Source organism: Macaca thibetana, chromosome 14, assembly GCF_024542745.1.
Source record: "Macaca thibetana thibetana isolate TM-01 chromosome 14, ASM2454274v1, whole genome shotgun sequence".
Taxonomy (NCBI): domain Eukaryota; kingdom Metazoa; phylum Chordata; class Mammalia; order Primates; family Cercopithecidae; genus Macaca; species Macaca thibetana.
Window position 1 is genome coordinate 61,756,647 of NC_065591.1, and position 15,335 is coordinate 61,771,981.

Sequence of the window (15,335 nt, forward strand, 5' to 3'; positions counted from 1 at the left end):
AAATAAAATAATAAATACACTAAATCTTCTCATTTTCAGAAGAATATGTGGGAACTCAGAATGGTGAAATGGTTTACCAGGAAATGTATGGCAGCTCTTCAGGTAGGCTATTACACAGTATGCCTGGATTCTCCCACATGCAGAGTCATGGAAAAATCGCATTGTAATCCTGCTTTGCCTGCCTACTTTGAATTAAACATACAACTGCTCAAGTTTTAACATGGGAGACAATGCTACACATTACCACATCTCATCCTTCTTCCTGATTGGTATTCCTGGTTTGCAAGATTTTCACTGCTGGATTGGCATCCCTGTCTTCCTCCTGTTCGTCCTGACCCTGCTGGGGAACAGTGTAATCATTGTTACTGTCAAGCTAGAACCAAGCCTCCAGCAGCCTATGTATTTTTTCCTTTGCATGCTGGCAGTGAATGACATGGCCCTTGCCTCTTCCACAGCACCCAAAATGCTTGGAATCTTCTGGTTTGATGCTCACAGGGTTGTCTTTAATATCTGCCTAGCACAAATGTATTTCATCCACACATTTTGCATTATTGAGTCAGGCCTTCTTGTTGCCATGGCCTTTGACCGCTTTGTAGCTATTTGTATCCCACTGCGTTATACAACCATCCTGACGACACCAGTGGTTGTTAAAGTGGGTGCCATTGGTGTAATTCGAGCTATCCTAATGGTTTTGCCCTCTCCTCTTCTTATTAAGAGGCTACCGTATTACACCACATATGTCATCAATCACGCGTATTGTGAGCACATGGCTGTGGTGAAGTTGGCCAGCGCCAATACCTTCATTAACAGAGCATATGGAATCTCTGTGGCCCTTTCAGTGATGATATTGGACCTAGGGCTCATTGCCACGTCCTATATCAAAATCCTTCAGGCAGTCTTTCGTCTTTCTTCCCAGAATGCCCGCTCTAAAGCACTGGGCACCTGTGCTGCCCATGTCTGCACTATTCTTGTCTTCTATACGCCTGCACTTTTTAGCTTCCTAACTCACCGCATTGGCAAGAAGGTACCTCCAAGTATCCACATAATTTTTGCAAGTTTGTACCTTCTAGTTCCCCCCACAGTCAATCCCCTGGTATATGGTGTCAAGACCAAGCAGATTAGAGACCAAGTGATGGGTCTGTTTTTCTCAAAGAAAAAGATTTCTAGTAAGTAAAACATGGAAATACCAGCCCTAGTTTGTATTCTGGCTCTTAAAGACATGGTTACCCTGTGGAATACCTCAAATCAGATCTCCAAAGTTCTCTTTCTTGCTTCTTATATGCCTTGTAGCAGAAATAGTTGATGTTGTACATTCACTTCATTTAATACTACCTTTTGTCAATTTTTTATGTTTTCCGTTCATATCTATTTGAAATAAAAATAAATCAGAAATTGTCAAAGTTTGCCACATGGAAGACATTTAATATATTTTAATAATTATTTTATTACTTTATATATGATTTAATATTGATAATTTTGTTATTATTTTATATTTCAGCCACAAATGTGAAATAACTAAATAAGTGTTACAAAAAAATTGAAGAATTTCAGTTTGTTTGGTCAGACTTCTTTTTGAAAAATGATGTCACCACTGGGCATGGTATATTTAGGATACATAAGTTTTATTAGCTATATGTATTGGAAATAGTTTTTTAAAACTATGGATTGTCTTATTACTATATTAATTATGTCTTTTTAAAAAATTTAAAATTTTATTTTAGATACAGAGGGTCCCATTTCTGATATTTTGGGGTTTTTTTTTTGGCAATAGATTTCAGGGGCATACCCATAAATTATTTGCCAAGATCACTGTTGAGAAGGGTATTTGCTAGGTTTTTTTTTTTTCTAGGATTTTTATAGTTTGGAATCTTTCATTCAAATCTTTAATCTATCTTGAGTTAATTATGGGTAAATGTAGACGGCCAGTTTCATTCTTTCACATACGGCTAACCAGTTATCCCAGCACTATTTATTAAATGGAGAGTTCTTTCCCTAGTACTTGTTTTCCTCAACTTTGTTAAAGATCAGATGATTGTGGGTCTGCAGCTTTATTTCTGAGTTCTCTATTCTTTGGTCCATGTGTCATTTTGATACACTAATAACATTCAAGGTAAGAGTCAAATCAAGAACACAATCTCATTGATAACAGCCACAAAAATTTTAATACATAGTAATACAACCAACGAAGGAGGTGAAAGACCACCGGTATTTCTGTCAAACCTGCAACGTCTCTATTCACAGAAAAAGAAAAAAAAAACTATTCTAAAATTAATATGGAACCAGGAAAAAGCTTGAAAAGCCAAAACATTCTAACTAAAAAGAAAACAAAACAAAAAACACAAAGCCAGAGGCATCACATTATCCAACTTCAAACTATATTATTAGGCTATCGTAATTAAAATAATACAGTACCAGTACAAAACCAAACACAGAACAATTATGTTTTGATGGTCCAAAGTTCATATTTGAATATAGTTCAACGTAGCATTTTTTTCTTTTATGATTAGTGTCTTTTGTGTCCCATGTGAGAACTATCTGTACACTATAAGTTTTCTTATGTTTTCCCATAAAAACTTTATTTTTTTATTTTACTTTCTATGTTTGCATTAGCACTGCATATGGAACCAATTTAGCATACATTGTGGCAGAAGAATTCTGACTTTTACACACACAGATTCAGCAGACTCAGAAGTATTTATTAAATCAATCATCTTTTTTCCACTACAAAGCCCTGACAATTTTGTCAAAATTACTGTTAGTTATAAATGTGTAAATATATAGGAAATTAATGAAACTAATACGTATTCAGTACACTGTAATTTAAAACATTAGAAACATTGAGATTTAAAATATTTTATTTCTTTGTAAAAGCACACTACTGAGAGTAGTTTAAACAGTGCTTGTCTTAGATGTCTTAGAGCAAGCATCTTTTCTATACGTTGGCAAATTGTTGTACTGTTAAGTTTGGATGATGTTCAACATTTCTTATTGGCACTTGAATGTCATGAAATATCCCCGCGAATTCCTGAATCACAAAGGATTATCATTCAGAGATAAGGAGGCAATACTTTTTGACGTGGCACTGTCTACGTGTGAAGTGAAGAACAGATGTACAGTAAGCCATTATGAAGGACTTTGAAATAAATGATGTGATTTGTCATGGATCATGCACATCTGTTATTTACACAGTATTTTGTAGATTGAAGAAGTAGCATCAAAGACCATGTATAATAAAATTGCTCACAGTTCATACAGCTTTATTACTGAAACTGAAACTATGTTTCTAGGGGTTAGTTGCTATATAACTCAAGTATGATCATTGAAATTCCTATATACTAGAGTCACGGAGAGTAAATAAAATTGAACACAATATAAGAATAAAATGTTTCAGACAATGGGCAATATATATACTTATGCATGTAAAATACTATCCTTCCACAAAGAGAAACCCATGAAGTGACATTTACATTCTCACCAGAATTCTATTTGTAGTTTCCTAACGTAAAAAGAAGCAGAATACACACTGAGACCTTCAGTTGTGCTGGGTGAGGAAGAAAGGATTACAGTATAATGTAACTGTGGTAGCTAGAATCTTCAGGGCAAGGTACTGGAGAGGAAGAAAGTTGCCAGAAAAGAGTTAAGAAATCTGCATATAAATTCCCATAATCTGTAAACTGCACTTGTGCAAAACAAAAGTCTGGGAGAGTAAAGCAACTGGGATGGTGTGAGATACTTAGGGAAGCGAGGAATTACTCAGTGCCAGGAGATGTCACAGTACTGACCAACTAGAGTGAAGAGATCTCTCTGAACATTGCCTGCAGTCAGTTGGAACTGACTATCCTAATGGTTAATCCTTAATAATTAAACCACATTAGCAGTAGATTAATGGCAACTCTAGAATTATGGTACGGAACCTAAAAGGAAACTTGGAAAGAATCAAGGCAATCTTCTAGTATAATTAATTCTCTAGCAGGACAAAATACGAGTTTACCCATATCACAGACTTGCACATGTATGCCCAAACTTAAAATAGAAGTTAATAAATCATTTAAAAATGCAAATATTTCAAGAAGAATTAAAAAATACAAACTTTCATTATTGTAGCACTCATAATGTTAAGCATGAAAAAAATGCTAAGTAGGTAAAGAAAGAGACAAATGACTAACAGCAGATAAATAAATAAATAAATAAATACATGCTTGCAGATATTACAGATATTTAGATGCTAAAATTATAACATAAATACTGGAATTAGCAGATATACTTTTATGAATACATAAAACACTAAAGAAAAAACTGATTATAATAAGCAAATAAATGGAGAACTGCCACAGATAAATAAGTATAACAAAGTACAAAATAATAACTATAGAAATAAAAATACAAATATGAAATAAATACTTTGCTTGGACTTCACTGCATATTATTAGATACTAAAAAAGATTAGAAAAATTAGAGGTATTAAAATTTTAAAAATTCCACCAAAAGTGAATGAAATAAAATATTTTTTAATGAACAAAGCGTTAGGAATCTCTGCAACAATACCAAGCTGTCTACAAAATAATTGGACAACCAGTAAAAGGAGAATAAGATTAAGCAATTGCCTATTTCTTTTTAGTTTTAGCAAAAATACTGACCCAGGTTCAAGAAATTCAGTAAATTCCAGTGAGGATAAACATACAAAAGTGCCACACTTCCATATATGACAGTGAGATAGGTAATTGCTAAATATAATGAGACAGTGAAATAGGTAATGGCTAAAAATAATCTTAATGTACTCAGGGAAAAAAAGGCAAATAATATTCCTGAATTAGTAATAAGGATTACTGATTATTTCCTATTAGAAACATTTCAAATCAGTAAACATAGTAATATATTTTTAAATTTTTAATAAAAATTTATTCTATTAGTCTATATGTTTAAAAGAAAAATGCTTCATAAATTAAGGTGAATGAGGAATGACTTCTGAAAAAGCACTTATATCTTGGTAAATCTACTAATTTATAAAATAATTTAAAAATCACCAGTAACAATATTAAAACCAATATTTTCAGAATCCTGGAACTTAAGCAAAAACTAGCAAAAATTTGAGGACCATTTATTCAAAAGAAAACTGCTAAGCTTTAATAATAAGAGAAGTACTTGCAACATTTTAATTTGTCTTACTTCAATTCCTCTAAGAAATACTGCAATATTCTTGAAAACCATCACTTTCAGAAATATAGTAACTGTAAAAACTTGTAGGCATATGGTCAACAAAAGGGGCAGAGCAGTATTGGAACTCCACAAAAATTCTCCTCATCTCAAGCATTATTACTATTAGACCTCTGTTAGCTCCTCAAACAAACAAAAAAACACTCAGGTGCATTGTCCTTTGATCTGATTCTCAGCTCACTGTGTGCAAGAAAGCCTATCACCAATGCATTTACTAAGAACAATCAGAGGCAATTGCTTAACATCACAGTTGCCCGATTGTTTTGCATCACATTTGTCTGATGTTGTCTGATATTGTAATACTAGTTGGGGCAAACAAGAGTCTGGCTGAAAACTTAAAAGGAAGACTTTAGAAACGAGATCTCCATAGAAAATTTTGAAAAGCTCTGACATATTCCTTGTAGTTTACAAGGCAATGGGCATGTTCAGGGCTGTGCATATAGCCAGGAAAGACCTGCAAGTGTCTCCACCTCTCATGTCTGGGTCATCTTGAGGACATGCACAAGGGGACATGAAGTCTAAGATGAAGTTGTAAGCTGCCAAAATGTTGAAGGAGTGCTATACCACCATACAGGGATTCCCTTGGCAAAGAGTAGAAAAATTATTGGATCAAGATATTTAAGGAGATCTCTGAATAATTACTAGTGAATCACTGAGGTAGCAAAGAGAGAACTGTGAGTCCACACACTATGAGAAATAAATACTTTATGTAATTAATAGAATTAATCTAAGAAGGTCAATAACAGCAACAACAACAAAAAGTAGCAACAACAAAACAACTGAAACATTACTGAGGATAGAAAGGAAGCCAATTTTTACAACTGACACATTATATTATATAAAAATTTTCAGTATTCAAAAAATATACAAGACACACAGGGAAAAGGATAGTATAGTTTATATACAGAGGGGGAAAATTTCAACAGCAGCTTTCCTGAGGGGTAACAGATGTTTGACTAAAGAAGGAAATAAGTAGAACTTAGTCATTTTAAATATCAAGCAATAAAGGAAATGATAGTTGAAGAACCTTTATAAAAGCATGGCAACAATAACTCAAGAAAGAATTAAGTTAGTAAAAATATTTAAAAACTAGAGTTGTAAAAAACAACTAAAGTTAAAAATGATTACATAGGGGTCAACAGCAGATCTGGATATCAGAAGAAAGAAGCAGTAAATTTCATCATAGGTCAATTGAAATTATGCTTTCCGAGGAACAGAAAGAGAAAAGAATGAGAAAAATAATGCTTTAGAAAAAGAGCTTGAAACGTTTTTCTCTTAAATTTCAGATAGCTTGTCTACATTAAATTAATTTTCATTTATCAGTTTTCTTTTTGATTTTGAAAGTAAACTACATATTTTATTGGTATCCCTGGCATCTTATTTGACTGGCCACCATGGGACAGTCTCTGGAGACTATGGTCTTTATAGGAGAAACACAGGAACACTAAGCACATAGAAGCTCCAAGGAGTTTACAGTGTTAACATGGCTGTGCCAGAGGGATATGGCTACTGCTTTGTGTTTAGACTTTTCCCAGTTCCCTTTTTCTTTGATATTAAATCTCCTAAAGAACCTATCAGCCCTCCAGACTGGAGGGGCATGTTGAGCACTCAAATAGCCTGTTATAAAGCAACCATAACTGCCAACTTGACACAGAGAGCTTCCTGATTCAATGGCAAACACTATCATATTTTTTGTTTGTTTGTTTGTTTGTTTTGTTTTGTTTTGTTTTGAGACAGAGTCTCGCTCTGTCTGTCGCCCAGTCGCTCTGTCGCCCAGGCTGGAGTGCAGTGGCGCGATCTCAGCTCACTCCAGGCTCCGCCTCCTGGGTTCAGGCCATTCTCCAGCCTCAGCCTCCCGAGCAGCTGGGACTACAGGCGCCCGCCACCGTGCCCGGTGAATTTCTTTTTGTATTTTTAGTAGAGATGGGGTTTCACCATGTTAGCCAGGATGGTCTGGATCTCCTGACCTCGTGATCCACCCACCTCAGCCTCCCAAAGTGCTGGGATTACAGGCGTGAGCCACCGCGCCTGGCCAACACTATCATATTTTTAACCATTTCCACATGTGCACATTTTCCTGAAGGCTACAGTGAAAAATGATCATTTGAGGATTTATAGAGAGCAGTTATTTTTACTATAATCTGCAATATATTATGAATTGTAAAATAGTATCCAACATAAAGTAAGTGGAAATAAAGGAGAAAGATATGTAAACATGTAAATGATATTAAACATTTCTAAGAGACATGTGGGTATTTGAATTATAATACGACTTGGCAGTGGAGAAGAGTAATCAAATAATCCTGGAGGATACATACACACACATTCACACACACACACACACATGCACATATGTACACAAACGTATGTATTCAACAACCTACCTTTTATGGAATAACCTTGTGAACTTACATTAAAAGTTGGTTTCTGGTTTTATAACTTATGCTAGAAACAATTTTTAAAAAACATATTCTAGCCAGGGGCGGTGGCTCACGCCTGTAATCCCAGCACTTTGGGAGGCCGAGGTGGGCGGATCACAAGGTCAGGAGATCCAGACCATGCTGGCTAACACGGTGAAACCCCGTCTCTACTAAAAATACAAAAAATTAGCCGGGCGTGGTGGTGGGCGCCTGTAGTCCCAGCTACTCGGGAGGCTGAGGCAGGAGAGTGGCATGAACCCGATCACGCCACTGCACTCCAGCCTGGGCGACAGAGCGAGACTCTGTCTCAAAAAAAAAAAAAAGCATATTCTAAGAAGACACAGTTAATTAAAAGTAGACAAAAATATAAATAAATTGAATCTCTAGAGGGTCAGAAGTTTCAGTAACAAGATTACATCTCTATGAAATTCTTAAGAGGCTGGAGAAAACGTACAGGAACATCGGATCTCCCCTGGAAATTTATTGGGGGTTTACAGAAATTCTGGACCTTCCTTTTGGTACTCACAGTCTGATGAAGGAGACTAACATGAAAATAAACAAATACAAAGAATATGGTAAGAGTTCTAACAGAAATAAGAGACTTGATGACTGCTTGACTACTAGAGTTAAATAAAAAAAGTAAGGATAATTGTGAGATTTCTTACTTTAATGGCTGGGTGGCTGTTGTTTTTACCAGATAAAATACAGTCAGCTAGAGGAGAATGAAAGAACTCACTGAATTTATTTTGGGGTATCTTTATGTGTTGTTACTATAATGCATTAACATAAAATATGTAGTATATTCAAAAAAGTGCATAGAAAATACCATGATATTCAAATAGAGTCATCTACTCTGAAGTGGCAGATTACGGACATGAGTCTTTGTGAACTGACCCAAAAACAAGCAAGCTATCAAAGCCCAGGCTTCAGAAGGAATTAGGTATTTATCTGGTTCAGAAACAGATAGAATAATAGTGCCAACAGGTAGTTACTGGACTTACTAACCGATGGGTTTATATGTTGCAGCTTTAATCATTTGCTAAAACTAGGTAGTTACAGAGGTTTGGGCATATATTCCTACTGCCTTGGCCTACTGTCTGCTGAAGATCATGTCAAGAATGGCCTCATTGAAATAAATGGTTTCTCCAGAGTTTCATTCAAACTAAGCCTTAGAGAAAACAGAGAAGGCTTTCTAGAAGGGAGGGGTGACTGCACAAGCAGATCACACTTTGGGGGTATTCTCCATAAATTTCTTAGTGTCTCACTTCTGGCGCCCTAACAGAAAGCTTCTCTTGGTTATTGGGAACTCACTTAAATTCTTTTTTTTAGTATAGATAAGACATGCTGCCATCTCATTAGTAAATTTATTGGAAACTAAATGATAATTGTTAAATGTTTACATGTATTTACCAAGCACAATTATGCTTGTTTGTAAACTTAAGCAATATTTCTTAGCTAAAAACCTATGTGTACATTTCCACGTGGGTTAAGTTGCTCTTATACCACAACTCTGCTTAACGTTATGCCCTGTAATTTTCCACTGGCCTCTTGTGTGTTCAGTTGTCTCATAAACAGATATATGAATGGAACTGGGCAAACCACATTTCCAAATGAAAAACAATCATTGAAGGGGAGTTGCAAAGAACAAAAGTTTAATAAATACTTTAAAATCTTTTATGTTTTGTAAGTTAAATATGTGTTGATTTTGTCTTAAGTTCTTATCTCTAGGGTACAGGCTTCATCTGTTCTATGTCTCTATATTCTAATAAGAGTTGAAGCTCTAAATGTTTCTAATGTATTTTACGACACGTTCACATTTTTCAATTCCTTACTATGAAACACCTCAGACACTCACTCACATAGGCCCAGTGTGGCATATCTTTAATAGAAGAATGCAGATGCCATAAACAAGAAAAAATTATCCTGCACAGATATTATTTGGACATCCATACAGGGAAGCATTGCCTTAGGAATATTCATCAATATTTATAACAATATATGATAAATAAATATTTACCTTAATTATATTAATTAAAGATCTTAGATAATATATTTAATATAACATCTGATAATATGTATGAATATACTACATATTAATATTTAATATAAACATTATATTAAATAAATATCTTAAACTTTTATATCAGTGGGATTGAGAACCAGAAATTGTCATAATGGAAGCAAGTATAAAGAAATCATGTTACGAAGAGTGGAATGAATATTCCACAAACAATGTGAAGTAGACACTGGATTCCAGGAAGAAGGATAGAGAGCTTTTATCAAAATGAAAAGTTCTTATGACTCTAATTTTAGGCTCGTAAGAAACTACTCTTGCTGCAAAAGTCAAAAAGGCTGAATTATGGACGGTTTGGTATTCACTATCATTATGCAGAGGCCGGGCTGATTCTACAGATAAAAGTAATGGCTTTTCAGAAAACAGGCTGGACTTATTAACTACAGGGTTTATATGTTGCAACTTTAATCATTTGCTAAAATTAGTAAATAAAATCTCCCATTAATTTTACATGGTAATGTTACTGTGTCCATCTTCTGATCTTCTTAAGGAGTTATTCTAAAATACATATTAATTTACTTTTGATGGATGTTAAAGCTTTTATTGTCTTTAATTTTAACTTTGTCATTACCTTTTATAGTCTTTAACTTTCAAGTTTTTTATGCTTTAGCATTAGGAAATCTTATTCTGAATTCTTGATAAAGTTATGTTGCATGAGGTTAACAGTATTGTTTTAAAAGTGATAGCATGTTGAAATATCTGTTAATTATTGTGTGTGTGTGAGTGTGTGCATGTGTCTCCATATTTGATGCAAATTTCCTAGAAAATACAACTTAGTTTTTGTTCTAAGACTGTTTGTATCACAGAACTTAACACTGGCCTTGCACAAATATCAGGTAATTTTATTACTAACCGTTCCTCTTAGAGGAAATAAAAATCATGTAGTGGAATTAAATGAACTTTCAAAACTCAGAAAAAATAAAAAATAAATACATGAAATCTTTTCATTTACAGAAGAATATGTGGGAGCTCAGAATGGTGAAATGATTTACCAGGAAATGTATATTTATTGAGGAGAAAAGTCAACTTCTCAGGTAGCCTATTGCACAGTATGCCTGGATTCTCCCACGTGCAGAATTATGCAAGAATCACTTCATAATCCTGCTTTAGAAGCCTGGCTACTTTGGACAAAGCAGTCAACCTCTTAATTTTTAACATGGGAGACAAGCTACACATTACCACATCTCATCCTTCTTCCTGATTGGTATTCCTGGTTTGCAAGATTTTCACTGCTGGATTGGCATACCTGTCTTCCTCCTGTTTGTCCTGACCCTGCTGGGGAACAGTGTAATCATTGTTACTGTCAAGTTAGAGCCAGGCCTTCAGCAGCCTATGTATTTTTTCCTTTGCATGCTGGCAGTGAATGACATGGCCCTTGCCTCTTCCACAGCACCCAAAATGCTTGGCATCCTCTGGTTTGATGCTCACAGGATTGACTTTAATATCTGTCTCACACAACTATATTTTATCTACACATTTTGCGTTATTGAGTCAGCCATCCTTGTTGCCATGGCTTTTGACCGCTGTGTAGCTATTTGCATCCCACTGTGTTATACAACCATCCTGTCAACACCAATGGTTGTAAAAATAGGTTTAGTTGATATAATCCGAGCTATCTTTATGGTTTTGCCGCATCCTCTTTTCATTAGTAAGCTACAATATTACACCAAGTATGTCATCAATGATGCCTGTTGTGAGCACATGGCTGTGAGGTTGGCCCGCGCCAGCATCTTCATTTACAGAGTATATGGAATCTCTGTGGCCCTTTCAGTGATGATATTGGACCTAGGGCCCATAGCCACATCCTGTATCAAAATCCTTCAGGCAGTCTTTCGTCTCTCTTCCCAGAGCACCATCTCTAAATCAATGGGCACCTGTACTACCCATGTCTGCACTATTCTTGTTTGTTACATACCTGCACTTTTTAGCTTTCTAATTCACTGCATTGCCAAGAAGGAATCTCGAAGTATGCACATAATTTTTGCAACTTTGTACCTTCTAGTTCCCCCGACAGTCAATATCCTGGCATATGGTATCAAAACCAAGCATATTGGAAACCAAGTGGTGGGTCCCTTTTTCTCAAATAAGAAAATTTCTATATCAAATAAGAAAATTTCTCTCTCTCTCTCTCTATATATATATATATAGAAATTTTCTTATTATATATTTTGAGAATAGCCTGGGCAAAGTGGTGAGACCTTGTCTCTAGAGCACATTTTGGTAGAATCTGTCTGGCTCATAAAGCCATAATGCATTAACAAAAGTCATAACCTTACTCTCAATAGGTTATTTTTTTTATTGAGCTATGCTTTTTAGCAGATATATTTTGCATGTTTTTCCTCTATTTTTTGAAGTTTTTATGGTCTTTTTTTCTCTATTTTAGAAATAAAGGAATGCCTTTTTGTGGAAAATTGTCAATAAATACTAGAAATAATTGTTATATATTGTGATTATTTCTTATTATATATTGTTATATTTTGTTATAGTCACAATTATAAAATGAGTAGGCAAATTATTGTAACTATTTAAAATTTCTTAATACTTTAGAGTCTGGAATTTATAATAATATATATTTTTTTCCAATTCAAACTCCCTACACATCCTGATGGAAAGTTCTGGAGTAAAAATAATTATTTTCAAGATAATTTTTACCGATTATGAAGATAATGATAATGTATTATCATTCAAATAATGATTACTGTGTGGCTGGTTGTTTATCAAGCTTTATGCATGTGTTCACTTCTTTAGTACAGAAAGCTATGCCATGAGAGTGGTGTTATATTTGTACATTGGCATTGTACAAATTAGAAAATCAAGGCACAGAAAAGTCATGTAAGTTACACAAGGTAACTCATCTAAAGAGTAGCAATGCAGATTTTGAACTCAAGGCATCTGGGTTCAGAATACATGGCCTTAACTATTTCACAATATTGTTTATCACAACAGAAATCTTGAGCCTTTCATTCATTTTGTGAATCAGGAAGCTTATTCCTCTCAAAAGTTTAGGTTGTATTCATCTATATTTGCTCTTCTAATTCTAGATATTGGGGTAGATTTATTGAGTCTCCCTCACCTCCTGCACCTGAAACATTCTATCACAGTATTTTGACAAAGCCACAAAAAAGAATTGCTCCCATTTTACTAATGTTCAATCAATGCAGCCAGGAAACATGAAGACTGTGCTTTCAAAACTTAAGGAAAACTTGAAGAGTCGATAATTCTACTTGTCTGCATGCAATTTTCTTTACTTTAGCTTCAGTGAATAACAATTTTTTGGTCATGTTTTTTAAGTGCCTAAATTGAAGCAATTTACTTAGTTAAGAACATGATTATTATGCTTGCAGCATAGAAACTATCTTTGAGTATCTCTCTCAAAGAAGCTCTGTTCAAAACGTCATTTTATTTTAAGACCATTTTCATAAGTGAGGGGATTTTGAGTTGGAAATTATTGAATTTTAATAAACATTGGAGTATATTTTTCAAATATCTAATGGACATATGTGTGTTCTCACATGAATTAGCGTCTTACAATTTTAGCTTTTTATGTTTGTACCCTATAACCTTATTCTTATTTGTTGATTCATTGAATATGTATCATGTTAACTTTTGTATATAATTATATAGCAACTAGACGTGTTTTTTTTATACTAATGACATATTTCTCTACATTTATTCAATGATTGTATATTGAGTGGTTCTATCAGTCATTTAAGAGCTAGGTTCTGTGGAAAGAAAAGTCAAGTTCAAATCCTATTTTCGTTGTTAATAGCAAATTAATTTTATTTTTAACTTTGTACATCTTTGGTTCCATCACCTGTTAAATGAATAAAATAGTGTATGCACTTTATATGGTTAGGGTAATAATTAAATGTGACAGCGAATGGAGCACAATTATCACAATAGTTAACAAACTCTTATTCCCTAATACTAGTGTCAGTGCTATAGCAGCCACTAGAAATATGTTGATCTAGATGTCTAACTAGATATTGCCACTAGAAAGGTCCTATTCCTTGAACTCAATGCCAAAATTGGACATTTTGCACTTCTCCCCCTACCCAGACCATCTTACTAAACTTCTTATCTCAGTGAGTAAAACATCAAGTAATCAAAATTAATAAGAATCAATTATTGTCATAAAGCATACATCAAGTAAAATATATGCTAAAGTGATATAAGAAACTAATAAAAGAATAAACAAATTAATTAAAACACCATCAATGAAAATCCAGCATCTATACCAGATTTTGTAGAAAAAAATAAATTCAATGTAATGTAATTTTCAATTGTGCAGATGATTATGGAATGCCAAAAATAACACTGAGCTGGTGAAAAATTTATAACTAAGGCATATGGAAGGAAATGCCAAGCAAGGCTGAGCTGAGTCTTGAAGAATGATGACGGTTTTACTAGGTACAAAAACAGAGCAAGGGTTTCCAAGTCGAGGTAACCTCACCATGAATGTGAAAAGAAATAGTAAGAAAAGTGAAAAGACATCCAGAAGTCAGTGATGTCATAAAAGTAAAAGGACAGTTTAAAGGAAATCATACACTTAGGAAAGCAGTGGAGCCATCTAATAAGGTTGAGGTCTGACTGTGTCACTATGAAATTTATTGGTCACCTTGAGAAATAAAGAACAATGCAGTCATAATGGTCACAGGCCTACACAATCTTGGCTCTACTCTAACTCCAAATTTCAATTTTTTATTAAATGGTAATACTGCATTTTGTACTCATAGAGAGTTAATTCTACACTTGATCAACAACACAGAATATGGGTATGTCAGGCCCATGTGACTAACATAGGCAAAATCCAGGTTCTGCGTCTTTCTGTAAATCAAGTTTTATTGCAGAAGTGCTATATCCATTAATTTTTATGTTGTCTAATGAAGCGTTTGCACTAATATTATAAAATCTAAGTCATGTGAATCACTGTTTAGCTGTCTATAGTGACCTACCTTTTAGTTTCAAATATTCTATCAAAATTTCTGTAAAAACCGTATTACACAATCTACAAAAATATTTACAGCTAAACACTTGAAGAAACGAAGGTCTACTTTATTATTCAATGTTTTCTACATACACACATTTATGTGTGTAATTTATTTTTAAGTTTAATTTTGGGAATACACATCGATTTCAATGATTAAATGAGCATATATCATACCAAAACACATGATTGCCCTTGAGAAATTAATAGATTTTCCCTTTAACTAATAGCTACGGTTATGACAATTTACCTTAAAATTTATTAATTTAATCAGATCTTAGCTCAAACTAAATATGTAAACCATGATATAAATGTATTTATTATTTTATCTCCTGTCCTAGTGAATTTCATGATTATGATTCAAATATACCTATATCTATGTTTGTATATCTATCTCCATACCTATTTATCTTCATCTATATCTATCTATAGATATATGTAGTAAGTTGTGTAAATATTTAGTGGAAAATTTGGGGTTAAAATGTATGCAAGAATTTTTATTTTAGTCCCAATGTATAAAGAGTTTGAAAATAACCAATTCCATCCTTACAGAAGAAAAAAATTTTGAAAAGAAAACCCTGAAAATCAATAAGTTTTCTTCAACTCATCAGATATATGAGGTTTAAAGGCCAGTTGCTAT

General features: G+C 34.0%; 2 protein-coding genes across 2 annotated transcripts; both read left to right on the top strand.

Moving 5' to 3' along the window:
* The first annotated feature begins 220 nt into the window (after window positions 1-220).
* Window positions 221-1,174, top strand: LOC126935145 (olfactory receptor 52P1-like). Its single transcript, XM_050756347.1, has one exon. It carries the CDS (start codon window positions 221-223, stop codon window positions 1,172-1,174), a length of 954 nt encoding a protein of 317 aa, XP_050612304.1.
* Window positions 1,175-8,181: 7,007 nt separating this feature from the next.
* On the top strand, window positions 8,182-11,799 carry LOC126936478 (olfactory receptor 52P1-like; the record flags this gene model as incomplete). The annotated part of the gene is made up of 2 exons (XM_050759254.1): window positions 8,182-8,209; window positions 10,877-11,799. Coding segments are annotated over exons 1-2 (951 nt in total), but the record flags the coding sequence as incomplete, so codon positions are not given.
* Window positions 11,800-15,335: the final 3,536 nt, after the last annotated feature.

Bases quoted from the DNA above. Each gene is read 5' to 3' on its own strand.
- LOC126935145 (XM_050756347.1), top strand. From the start codon at position 221: ATGGGAGACAATGCTACACATTACCACATCTCATCCTTCTTCCTGATT.